We start from the raw sequence: 14023 nt of genomic DNA on the forward strand, positions 1-14023 counted from the left end.
GGTCAGAGGATTCAAGAAATGGCTTACTAGAAGCCGCCTTTGCTAGACTATCAATCTGTTTACTGGTAGGGGCAATCATTTTTATGTCGACGCAGGTCTGAATTGTCAGACTTTGTTATGAATGAGACAGAATTTGTTTGTGAGGCTTCAAGGAAAGTACACCAAAATTTGGGTTAATCTTGCTCTCTTTTGAAGACTCCATGACCTGTTCTACATTTTGATTTCTAATATCAAGTGAATTATCTCCCCCTTCCATTATCTCCCTTTTTCACAAATCCTGTCCTTGGATATCTAAAGCTTGGTCATTGTTCCCATTTTATTATTCTCTGAACACGTTCTTTGTCTGTAACAGTCTCCTTCTTGCATATGTCGGATTTTAACAGTTTTCTCCGCCACATTTACACCTGAAGGTTCTCCTAGGTAGTCCATAAGGGTAGAATCCTTGGTAAATTTCATGAGACATGCCGGGTGATTCGTATGTTTATCATAACAGTGACAGATGAAGCTGATGTCGAAGTGGAGCAGCGTAGTAGCAGTACACACAGCTGAATCCCAGGATTGAGGGACTCCATTTTCCATTGGGTGTAATGTGTAAGATGGTGAAGAATCCTCACCTGGGAAGAAAAAGAGTCAGTTATAATTACATGTAATTACCATAAGTTTCATAAATCATTTTTCAAAGGAGGATTAAAATAAAATTTGAAAATATCAGAGTAATAAAGGTTCTAAACTTTAAACATACAAGTGGTCTAGAGGGCCTGTATCACTGACGTGGTTTATTCAGTAATTACCACAAAAACAATATTTTACAATTGGAAAAATAGCAAAAATTTACAATGCAGTTTGTGAATGTCTATTGTTGACAGACGACACGGTATTGCATAAGTATAGAGACTTATGAACATGAGACTCAGAAGAGATCTAGATAATTAACCAAGTAAACAGAATTCGACAGTTCAAAAATTTAGCAAATCTGGATGGTTTGGGCTGAGGTCGCAAGTGTTTCAGGTTGTCGGGAGTACACTATAAATGTACATCTGGTGAGTTGAGCATATCAAACATATAAATCACAAATCACATGTATGTGAAGGATATTTGAATGAAAATGGGGCAGTTTGTTTCTCTACGTTTACAGAAAACCATACATAATAATGTAATATATTGGTGATTTGTGGTAATTTGTGGTAATAAGTAATAATAAATTTTAGTGTCTAGTGATCACTTACAGGTGTCTCAGCTGTCTTTAACTTTCCAATTTTGCCCCTTCGCTTGGCAATCAGCTGCTATGCAAGATTTTCTCTATCTTTGATGGATTTCTATTTCATTTGCCAATGTCTTGGGAAATTTCTTCAACTTTGGCATAGTTGGTGACAAATCAGAAAGTTGTCTGTATTTCACTTCAGTGTTGTCCTTTAGGAGCCTTTGGTGTCGAGCAACCTTTTGTGTAGAAATTTTCAAGTTGAGCTCAGGATAGGTTCAACTGATATGGCCGTCCTGCATACTTTAGGCTGCATGCCTTTATGATTCTTTGATTTCAAAGAACCTTAAATAAGTCTTCAGGGCTGAATGAGTTCAGCAAATTAAACCAGTTAATGAGTTTTAGTTTAAAACTGATTTGTGTAACAAATCGAAAGTTTTCAAAATGGGTTTGAAACTATAAACTGTACATGTTTACATGTAGTTTTAATTAATGGATAATTTAGAGAAAATGTTTAGGCCCACATGTAGTTTTAATTGATGGATAATTTAGAGAAACAAATTCGCCCTAAAGAACATGTAGCTTCTCTGGCTTGTACATATATTAATATTTTTGTTATATAGTGTTAAGTATATATATAGGCACAGCCACTGTATATGTACATAACTCCTGATGGATGGAGCCTTGGCTTCTCCACAGAATCTAGGGTTTATGATAAACATGGTGTCATGATCAGCACCCACATTCGATTACTTGTGGGTGCAGTCGACTAGAAAGTATTTTCTCTGTTCTCAACATTTAAAACAGTAATTGGAATTGCATGGTTCTAGCAGAAACATATATACGTAGAGATTGGAAACTCCTTCTTTGTCTTTGTTGACAGGCAGAGGGACCTCCGGTTTATAGGCATGTTCCCTTGACTAACTACTGTTAAGTGTATTGATTCTTTTAAACATGATATTTGTGTATCAATACAAAGTTTAAACATTATATTAAGGTTTAATGAGATCAGTTTTATAAATTGATGTTATTTAATATGATTTTTGAAAGCATGAAAATAAGCAATTTTACCTGGTTTTTTGAAAATCAGACATTCAAAACCGGAAGTGCATTTTGTTTTGTTAAGATAGAAGTTAAAATATCATTTTTTCTTTCCAAAATCGTACTCAAACCATCTGAAAATTACTGAACTTTTATAACAAATCAAAGTTATTCTGCTGTTTTAACTATTTAAGAGTTTATATAAAAACCCCTAGGGAATTACAGAGGTACATCTGCCGATCGTAAAAATGGCGGAGTTGCCAATCTCTATGTATATATGTTTCTGGTTCCAGATTACCATTAGCTAGGTTTTTTTGCATAATGGTATTTTCGCAGGACATTGCTATGATTGCAAAATTCTGATCCCTAAATATACATGGTTGAAACGTATCTGTATATGGAAATATAGAAAATTTAAACCAGCTGAAATTTTCATGTCTTTAGTTAAAATTGTGAAAATTTTGACTCGTGACAAATAATACTAATATAATTAATCCTCGGAAGATGGTTTGAATGTCTTTGATTGGACAGGAATGTTTTCTAGTTTTAAATACTAGTTTTATTGATATGTTATTGACAATAGCATATAAATCATTGGTCTGTTTTTACACTTTTTTTTATAGATTCAAGTTTGGCTGGAGAATGTTTTCGGAGGAGAACCAGTACCGTCATACGAACTGAACAAAACAACAATTAGTGTGCTGTATGACTTGATGAGGAAGAATCGGTCTATTGATGAGGATAAACAACTTATTATAGCAGACTTACGTCAGAAAACACAAGAGTACAATGCTGAAGGTTACCTTGATAATTTCTTAAAAAATAGGGTTTAATTTCCTATATGTGGGTTTCAAGATACCAAAACAATATCCGTGAACTTAAAGGTGCTCCACCGCCGACAGATATTCATCATTTGAACAATAATTGGTGTTTATTCGTGTGTATATATATGTCTAATTAACACAAAAAAACAAAAACAAAATTAAAAAAGATTATTTTGCCTTTGGTGCAGGCGCAATCTGTACTTCATTCCGTATAAGATATAGTGCCATGGAATTTTTTCGGGATGCAATTAGTTATTTTTCATATCTTTAACTTAAAGTAAAATTGTAAGCTGAAACTTCTCAATGTAATGGTGTAAAGTAAGTAACTTTTGTAACTGAAGAAAAATACTAAATCATCTGCCCCTGTTTTTGATAGTAAAATAATACTATTTGTCAGCGGTGGAGCATCTTTAAGTATGATTTACTATGTGCTAGTCTGCTACCTGCCGGTGATTGTACATGTGGCATTCAGTGTTTCAGACTGACTTCAAAAACTTAAGGACATTTTGGAAGAGTACTGGCAAAATGGCCTAAATTTAGTCCTAATCTGAATCACTGGATATCACAAAAGTTATGTCTAAATAATAATATGTACAGGAATTAATAAAGTTAGCCCTGTTGAAGAAAAATCAAACACCACCACTACATTTTTTTTTGTATCTAGAAATTATTACCAGTGGATAATATTCAATAAAAGCACAAGTCACAAATATACGATCTTGACACCAGATTGGCAATTTTGAAAAAAACAGTAGGCCATTCTGATCTATCAGAGTTACTTCCCTTTGTTTCTCTCTGTCAGTACTTATCCTAATTATAACTCGATTAACCTCTTCTACTTCTGTTCACTTGATTTGTAGCTCTTCTGCTTCTGGAAGCTCTTCTATCTATGTGGTTGACGATCTTCTGAGAAGACTTCTGTTATTAGTAGAGCGCAAATCGTGTTGAGCTCTGGTGGAAACGGCTAAACCATTGAATCTGAATTCTCTAATACTCTTAGATGATAAAACATATATGTCAGAAAGTTCTTGCTTGAGTTGAAATTATTCAGGCATGACATACCACTGTCCATAATGAGATATTTAATCCAGAAGTAAAATATATTCCTGTACTTGGGGAAGTTGTGTTCAGTTACATATGTAGCTAATTACACTACTTATAACTTATTCAATTTTGAATTTTCTATACTATTAAATACTGGATTATTAAAATTTTAAAGCATTTCAGATTTGAATAGTACATTAATAGTAATACATGATAGAGGTTTGGTTGTTTCTGTTTCCAGCTGGAAGGTTAGAGCAGGTGCTGAGAGGAGTCGGCCTGACATCGTCAGTGTTATCACAGTCGGGTGTAATGAGTCTGAGAAGTCTGGCTAACGTCGCCTTACTACTACAGATCAAGGATGTATCAGATACCAAGTAAGAGGATGGTCAATAAGGGAATAAAAGCATGAAATACTGAGGTATTCTGTACTGGGTCTGGATCAGGTTGATTGCTGATGATCATGACCAGGTAGACCAATGGGATTAATTACGTACCATGTGATACCGGTAAGATTTTTGCGGGATTATTGTTTCTATTGGTGATGGAATGACATCAAAAGATGATATACACTGTTTCAAAAGGAAGATTACAAATACATGCGCTCAATCACCACTTGAGATTCTAGTCCCACACAAACGTTTTCGGGTATCACATGGTACATAAATTAGTCCCATTAGTGCACATCTGGTTAATGTATGGCGCATACCCAGTAGTTCGCAGTGTACATGGATATGTGACTGATTTCTTCTTTTCTTCTTTATATTTGTGGTCTTTTTAGGCTGAATATAGGCCCAATTCCTGTAAGTGCAACTTTTTCCCAATTAAATCCTATTATAAAAATACAGAAAAAAGATAGAAAAAATTAGAGCATAATATTGAATTTTAGATATTGGAAATTACCATCTGCCATCTGCTTGTTTAACTAACTTATCTCTTTTTTGTTGAATATGAATTTTATGATTAAGTAATTACAATTGAAATATTTTATGTTCTGTTTGTAGGAATGTGGGCATTTAAAATTTGTTATAGGTTTTGTTGATACATGAGGTAAAAGATTTAGTTTCAAATTTTGTAAATGTTATATGAGGTGGTATCTTTTAAAGTATCTGGGACATATATGAAAAACAGATTTTTTAAACATGCTCTGACATCTGAAATGGATGTGTAATGTATTATTTCAGTTACATGTTAGCATTACAAGCCCTGCAGGACGAACTGTACCAAGCAGAGGAGAGTTATCACCAAGAACAGACAACTCTGCAGAATCTCAGGGATAAATCTAAAAATGCTCTGTTGAAATATAACACCATTAAAAGGTACATTTCTTTAATATGATCTTAATTTTAATTGAACTATTTGATTGGATTTTGATAATTGAATAAGATAATCCTGTAGAATTCCATGCCACGAACTACTAAGGTTGGGTACTGTTAAGAACGAAACAGGAAGGCAATCCTAAGTACCCCTAGGGATCTTGGTGCACAGAAAAAAGGTCAATTTGATGGGGAAAGAAAGTGCTCATTAGAATGAAACTGACCACATATAGTGCACTGAGAGCAAAAGGGTCTGGTAAAAAGGCAACTTGGCTATATTCTGTTTTAATTTCATTGAGATGAATGCCACCTTGATTTGGTATGAAACTTAAGCTTCTAGATGACTCTTTTTCTTTCTCTGAGCAGAAGTCTAACCATGCTACAACAACAAGCCAAGACTCAGCATCCAGAGATGGAAGGCAAGGCCAAAGAAACAAAGTTCACACGAGAAAAAGCCAAGGAATACAAAGAAAAAATTGCTCAACTTCAGGTAATTTCTGTGAACTATATTTTAGCTTTCTCAGTAGTGTGCACGGCAAAATTGTATAGCAAACCCATGCTTGGTCTGATGGAACTTGGGCCTCTATAAGAAAAAATCTGAATTTTAGAAATCTCTTTTTGCATGAATGAATGCACCTTTTTAAAGATGTTTTTGTATCGCCTGTGATGATAGATCGCGAAGGAGATACTATGGTGATACTTTTCCAGCGGCGGCGTTGTCGTCAACATTTCACTTTACAGTTTTGTGTTTTAGCTTTGTTTCTCAAAAAGTTGAATCCTAACCAAACTTTTTTTCTCAAAAAGCGTAAGTCTTATCCTAACAAATCTTTGAATATAGCTGAAGGCCATCATTATCTACTCAACATATCTTATTGTTGCAGGATTCATTTCAGGGTGTGGGATTCAGATGCTGTTGTATGACACATTTATGCTGCATTTCTCTTTTCCTTGATTTTGTTTTACTTTCAGGTGTTTTTAAATATTCCATTTATAAATCAACAATGCGGTACGGTTGATACTTATAATTACGCGTAATTCTTGTTTGAGTATGTCTATTAGTTATGACATCTTGAATACTTCAGGAGTTAAAATCTATTGTTTAGATCTAGCAAATTACATTTTGAGGAGAATTATCATTCTTTTTTTTTTTTATCTCATTTCTGTGTTTACTTTTAATTGTTTGAAATAAAAGTGATTTGTGTTTTGAACATATAAATTTCTTTTTTGTACAGAAAGTTTTATCCAGTACTGGAGTTGATTCGTCCATATATCATAGAGAACTTGTTCAAAAGTCAGAGGTAAATATCTCCACAAATCTCAGTTCCCTTTCTAACAAAAATATTCCTAAACATTAAATTTCATGGCAAACTAATATTTCTTTCTTTCAAACTTTGCTGATAAAAAAAATATATCAATTTGATATACAGTACCGGATATGTATATTTTGTATTTTCAAACTGCAGTATATATTACAGATTTCTACCTTGTGATTTCTAGGAACTACAGAAGCTGAAGGAGCAGATGGCCCCACTCAAGGGAAAGTTACAGACTTACCATAGCCTACCCCCAGTATGTAAAGTATCATTGAAGTGAATAGTTGAGCAAAGAAAACCAGTCAAAATGCGTTCATTAGCCTTCCAAAAGTCCTTACAAATCAAAACGACGAAATTTGCCTAACTCTTTGAAAGTGAGGCTGCGTGAAAATGTAAACACGGACATAGCTAGCTGGAATGTTTTGTTTTAGGATTTCTATAATTTTAATTGATTTCTTCGCATGCAGAGTGATTTTAAAGGGAGATTTAATTTTCTATTTTATAAGAAATTATACTGGATACCTTCACAGCATTTTTACCAACTTTAGCCTTCCTTTGCCTGACTATTCACTTTGATATTGCTAAGAGGAACTAATTACAAGTTATTAATAATATATTACAAGTGACAAATTTTTGTTCAGTGTTCTCAAAGACAAAACTTCAGCTTATAATTGTTTCACAAATCTTGTTTTCCATTTAGTTTGAAGCTTGTCTGGAGGCATTAACAAACAAATTTAGTTTTACAATTTCAAACATACTTTGTTCACAAAAGACAATGGGATCAGATAACGAGCATTACCTACATAGGTCTTCTCCCTTAATTTAGTTTTACTTATCTTGTTTTCCATGAGTTGATAAGTTTGAAGCTAGTTCAACTATTCTAATAATGGTGTGGTCTACTTAGAGAATAAATTGTCTGGATCGAGGCATTAACAATAGACTTTAGCTTTACTGATCTTTCTTACAGGACACATCTCATTGACAAAAGTAAAGCTGGAAGAACTGAAGAGAGAAGTGGTAGGTGTTGATATATTCTTAAAAAATCTTTAATATTAATTATAGAGTATTATTGAAGCATGATCATTAGATTACATATAAAAACCCTGTAGTCTTGTCCAATAACTATATTGCTTTTATCTGAGAAAATCACTCGCTTCCAATTATTTATTGTCCATCTCATGTTGGCTTAGATGGCACTGAAGGGTTTTTTAAGAAGTCTGAACATTCCTTCGCTCATTGTATTTAACAATAATATTATTAAGGGATTCCCTCCTATTGTTTTTAACAGTCCTCTCCAAAGAACAATAATCTCGCAAATTTATTAACTTTGGTCATATACTTTTGGCCTGTTCTCCACTGAACCACATGTACAAAATTTGTTAACAAAGTCTATAACTGTAGACTGTATTTTTTACCTATCTTTCTTCGTGAATATCCACTCCATAACATCCCTATGATAATATTTTTAACGCCCACCAACAGTTCTGTCCCTTTTCGGCACATCATGCCAATACACATCCACGGGAAAAACCAGAAAGCAGACGACAAAACAATATTGTGTGACGTAACATCACGTCATACGCAAACCTAAAAACATCGCACATCATCATCAGTGAAGCTTAAAAAGAATGCCTAGGCCATTTTCATCAAAATTATTGACGCGACATAAACACGCCTTCATTGTGACTGATACTTTTGGCATGGCACTGTACATATTGTTGATTGTAAGAGATTAATAGATTAGGCAAAAAAGTTTAAACACTTTGTTTTTAATATTTGAGAAATAAGGTGACCGTTAAGAACCATAGATCTATTGTTTTGATTTATTATTATTGAATTCAATTGATTTTACAGGATCTGCTGGAATCAGAAGTATGCAAAAATATTGACTTGATGCATATATGAAAGCCGAAAACATATTGATGGCCCACCCTTTACAACTGTCACTCAAAAAGAAGAGGCTCCTGCTCATCACAGAAAGTCTAATTATCAGACAGATCTATCGGCCTGATCTCCGGCAGTGTTCTTCTGATAATTGTAAGGTTTCTGGCTTTTGTTTATTGTTTTAAGCCAACAAACCTTACAAAACCAGGATTTGAGTTTTCACAAGCACAGATCGGATAAAGATGATAGGCAGACGTTTTTGAAGCTTCAAAATAGACTAAATGTAAAGCAATTCACATAAAAAGTTAAAGGGACAATTCATTCTAAGAGAACATTAAAATTTGTACATATATCGGAAAAAAACCAGTTCTAATGGAATTTAGATCAGTCGGTTTTACTGTGATGTGCCTGAAAAGCCCATGGTGGTGACATGTGTGTGAAATTTTCAAACTTGTGGTCGAACTTCTTGTATGCCGAACCCTGTCCCTTGCTCGTAGAGTAATGAAACGTTTGTTTATAACTGCTCAAATCGCTCTGACAATAGTGTGTTAACCTTATTATGTGAATTATCTTGCCTCAAAATCATTTTATCACCTCCGCAGTGGTTATGTAGTTCATTTGTTTAACGTGCGTGACTTTGGCTCGGGTATAGGTACAGCGCCCATATTGTACCTGCTTAATTGTATTGATCAATGATTTGATATTTCAACGATATTAATTAAAATACTTAACAATGACGTGGAATTTGTCAATATTTAACGTTATTTGTTTCATAAGAAATATAGAACAATACATTTATGCCATATTTCACTTCTTGGTTATGTAAAAGAATTAGCCTGAGTGAATTGTCCCTTTAATATTTACAGGTTACTGTTAACCAAATTTATTTCACAGTTACTAAATTTCTTAATTTCAGGTTCAAAACATTTTCATAGAGATTAAGTTTTAGCGGATTAAAAATTGAATTGAGATATCTTTGAATGTAATTGTGCAAGAATGATCAAAGATATTATTCAAGCGTTCTTGCTACGTGACTATCCTGCACAAAATTGCAAGATGGCGTGATTTGCTTATGAATCTAAATGCTACACCTCAGATGGCGTAGCAATGATGCATGTATTGTATATTGTATACACAATGTTAATTAAGTATTGACACTTTGGTCACATAGTAACACCCCAAAACTTGGTGTATTAATAAAAAAGTGGTATTCTTCAAAGCAAATTCTGAAAGTATTTTTGGAAATGTTCTATATCCTGAGGGTGTACAAACCATGAAAAACATGGTCTTACATGTATAACTTGATGTATTGTTAAAAAAATTTCTAATGAATGGGTACATATACACTTTGTACAGATTGAACAAAAATATATTCTGCTCGTTTTATCTTGACTGAAAACTGTATTTTCACTATCATAGTGCTATGGGTATATGATACATGTAATTTAATTCATCACATATTTATTGGTACATATATTTTTATGAGAGATTAAAATGAAAAAAATTATACTTTGTGTTGATTTTATGTACATGATGATGTTATTATTTAGTATTCTTATTATATGTGTTGATTATGTGTACAGGATAAGGTTATAATTATCAGGCCAAAAAAAAAATTCTGTTAAGGGTTACCCCTAATTTTTACCCTGACCCTATTTTATTTCAATTTTTCAATGAAAAAGAATTAAAAGTTGGGATTTCATTCTCAGACTTCGGTTTCGCCATTATTTTAGAGTAAAAGTCACTAAAAAAAAATCCTTCCGACCTACTGGCCCTATTTTTTTTCCGCCTATGTCGCCCTAAACAGACATGTTTTTTTTTTGGTCTCATTTAGTAATCTTTATTCTAGATCTGTAGTGTGTTAGTTTCTTCCATATAATAGTGTTGGTATGGAAGGCAAATCTCTTTAATATTTTGTAACAAAGTTCGTGTAAATTTTTCACAAGTTTAAATTCCTGGCTGGCACTTTGAGTACAAGTAAAATTTTGAGCCTTTTTAGGTAGCATAAGCATGCCTAATGGCATGTGGAATTACTATGTTTCCCGTTAAGTAAAGTTGGGCTATTTCTTTCTTTGTGGTAGCTTTTATATCATCATCTTACACCAGACTTGATTATTGACTAGTGTGGAGAAATTAATTTATAAAACTGTTCAGCAAATTAAAAGCGATATACATGTGCCAAGTACATTTTATGTCTTCTACTGACCTGTATAAACCTACAAATAGATAAGTACTGTATGGACGGTTCTTTTTGCAGGTCAGAATTTCTATGATTTGGCCCTATACTGTAAACCAACGAAAATGAAAATATATTGAAATTTACATAAAATATATATATATAGTAATTACTTATTCAGAGCAACATTAAAGATATAATTTCAATTAGATTGGGTTTGATTACAACTGTCTGCCGGTTCCGTCTGTGTATAGTCCTCTGAAGCTGTTGAGATAGTTGCCACCTTTCGATTTTCACCATTTTCCAATTGCCCTACATACTCTCGATCAGGTATGCAGTTGATGAGTGAAGATCCCTACGAGTAACCTAGAAAAAAAACGGCGTTGACTCTATCCATCTCTTCCTTCAAAATAGTAATGATAGTAATGATAGACAAAAAACATATAGTTTGTTTTGAATACAGTTTAATATGAACACAAATTATTAATAGGTGAAAGTTTTTTCTCCTTGATACAAACAAACGAGGACAATACTTCTGTGATAGACATACAACATGAAAATGTACGAGCTGATGTACTTATGGTGTTGGCACAAGTAATGCGTTAATTGTCTTCTCCATCTGGGATATGAATCACTTAGATGATGCATGGCATTTTCATTCAAAATGACACTTTTTATACTTTTTACATTAAAACACAACTCAAGACCTATGGTCACTAAACAATGTTAACATTATATAAAAGGTTGATAAATGTTTTTCATGACTGAAAATGATTTGTATGACTGAAAACATGTTTTGTGGCATTTCAGTAAATTAATACGTGTATTTTTACCTATTTTGAACCCATTGCAAGAACAGAAATATAATGGAATATCTGGACTGTTGTTTGTGGAAATTTCTGAACAAGGCTTTTTTATTAGTTTAACATCCTATTAACAGCAAGGGTCAGACAAGGACGTGCCAGGTTTGTTGGTGGTACCCAGAGAAAAACCATCAACCAGCGGTCAGTATATCTGGCAACTGCTTCACGTAGGATTCAAACACACGGCCCAGAGCTCGAGGTGGAGGGCTTGTGGAAATGTATTAAGATATCTTAACCACTCGGCCACCGCGACCCCTTTATTTTTTTTTGAGCCAAGTCTCCATATCGTGTATTGGTCATTTGTTGGTCGATTACCTTAAAATTGAATGGCTATCCTTTCCACTGCCTAACTGATTTGAACTAAGACCAAGTTTCATCTGACCCCAACACCTATAGGTCAAATTTCACAACAAAACTGTTTACGTCATTAGTGTACAGATTTTTAGATTCCATTATCAGATGTAGAAGCTGGATAGAAAAAAAGAAAACAAGTTAAATACTACACCGGAAAAAATAATAAATTAACGTGAGGTTTGAACGAAAAACAAAGAAATATGAATGAAAAAAAAAAAATCCAAAATGATGAATATGACAATTTACATATGAGTAACATGGTTTTTCTAGCAAATCACACCCAGTTACATGGTGTTGAATGATAAAGACCTCAAAATATTCTATTTGGTCATATCTACATTTGCCATTGGTAACAACACAAACTTTGCATAATTTTTTTAAATGATTGATGATAACTTAAGTTATGCCAGATGTGTAATCAATTAAAGCTATAAAGTTAAGTCAACATGATCCTCTGACCTTTACACGTAACAATAATAAACACATTATGTAAATTTGATACTATTTTTAAGTGCCCTGGGCGCTAAATGACGGCATTATGGTAAGTGCACAAGTACTTGCGTAGTCATTATAAAACCAAATTGCATGATATAACTTGTGGTATGTATTACATACATGTAATTAAAAACATCATTAACACTACTTTCCAGGCTTTTGATTAAAATATCCCAAGCCTAATAAAGAATCTGGTATAAATTTCAGAGTGACATTGTATGATGTAGTACCTTTTAAAATGATCTTGAAATAAACGAAAAGCTAGCCAGCATATATATCAACGAGGTTTGCCTACTGATCTGGTCCTGCTCCAATAATCAGATGACTTCAATTAACAAATGCAGTTCAGCCTTACCAACTTTTAGTAAATTAGTATATGAAGCTTTTATTAACTGTCAAAATCTAGAGAGCTGTACATGTCTATATACCATGATGGCAAACGTATAAAAGATGAATTTTGATGGATGAAAGAACAAAGAAAAGAAAGTCCCACCACTATATGAAACTCATTGGGCTCTTACTTGTAACAGAGATATGCATTATATCAGATTGCCTGTAAACAGGGGTGGAGACTGGTGTAGGACTTTTATATTACGGTCGTATATTGATTTTATATTACGGTCGTATATTGATTCTAGCACTTGTGCCAGAGAACTTTCTAGGATATAACAAGGCTTATTTTTCAATAAATATTTCAGATACCATAGTACTTTTCACAGGAATTTGGCATGTATTTCCACCCAATGATTCAAAATCCTGTGTAAATATACTGGTAGATATTTGGTATTTGTACCAAATCCCTGTGACAATAGTAGAAGACATGGGTTTTTTCCAGATGAAAAATAAGAAAACATAATATTTAAAATTATTATGTCATACATCAAGAATGCTTAGTATGTGGCATACGTATTTAGCACACCGGCAAGTCAAAAGACCCATTATACAGTTTAATACTAGTGGATAGTAGGTCTTTGATTTACCGGCTTGCTAAATACCTATATGGTATGGGGTACAATACAAAAACATACTGTACGGTATAAATATATGGCAACGATGGTTTTATGTGCACTTGACAAGATAACACAAACAATGAATATATATATATATATATAATAATGGGATGAATATATACAGATTGCATGTATAATTACATGTAAATACTGTTTCATAAAAACAACACTTTAGTAGTAGCTACTATGCACGTACTTCTATGAAGCCAAAAAACCAAAACAAATAATGAAGAAAGAAAAAAAATCAAAAAGGTCAACAGCATAAATGGACAAAATATGGTCACAGTAAAACTAAAACAGATCAAGTAAATATACAAAGGTAATTTATATAATTTATAGCTGTTATTAACATGAATCAAATTTTCGAGACCGTAGCAATGTCCAGCGAAATCAGGAAATATTGTTTCCACCAAATAAAATGTACATTAAGTTTAAAGTCCTTCATATAGTTTCTTGAAAAACTACATTTTAAACTACAGTAATTAAGTAATTCTGAAAAAATGTTTTC

At 33.2% G+C, this 14023-nt stretch overlaps 1 protein-coding gene across 1 annotated transcript; it reads left to right on the forward strand.

Moving 5' to 3' along the window:
* The first annotated feature begins 596 nt into the window (after positions 1 to 596).
* LOC138330689 (HAUS augmin-like complex subunit 1) lies at positions 597 to 10126 on the forward strand. Its single transcript, XM_069278230.1, has 9 exons — positions 597 to 629; positions 2863 to 3037; positions 4349 to 4481; positions 5289 to 5423; positions 5787 to 5910; positions 6653 to 6718; positions 6918 to 6990; positions 7704 to 7750; positions 8588 to 10126. Exons 1-9 carry the CDS (start codon positions 597 to 599, stop codon positions 8636 to 8638), a joined length of 837 nt encoding a protein of 278 aa, XP_069134331.1. The 3' UTR covers positions 8639 to 10126.
* Positions 10127 to 14023: the final 3897 nt, after the last annotated feature.

The sequence above is a fragment of the Argopecten irradians genome, chromosome 9 (genome assembly GCF_041381155.1).
Source record: "Argopecten irradians isolate NY chromosome 9, Ai_NY, whole genome shotgun sequence".
Taxonomy (NCBI): Eukaryota; Metazoa; Mollusca; class Bivalvia; order Pectinida; family Pectinidae; genus Argopecten; species Argopecten irradians.

What these genes read in the sequence shown, in the direction of transcription:
- LOC138330689 (XM_069278230.1), top strand. Translation starts at nt 597, where the DNA reads ATGGTGAAGAATCCTCACCTGGGAAGAAAAAGA. An exon ending in ACAAGAGTACAATGCTGAAG is followed by an intron (nt 3,038 to 4,348) that starts GTTACCTTGATA and finishes TTCTGTTTCCAG; the next exon opens with CTGGAAGGTTAGAGCAGGTG. An exon ending in TTACCATAGCCTACCCCCAG is followed by an intron (nt 6,991 to 7,703) that starts TATGTAAAGTAT and finishes TTCTTACAGGAC; the next exon opens with ACATCTCATTGACAAAAGTA.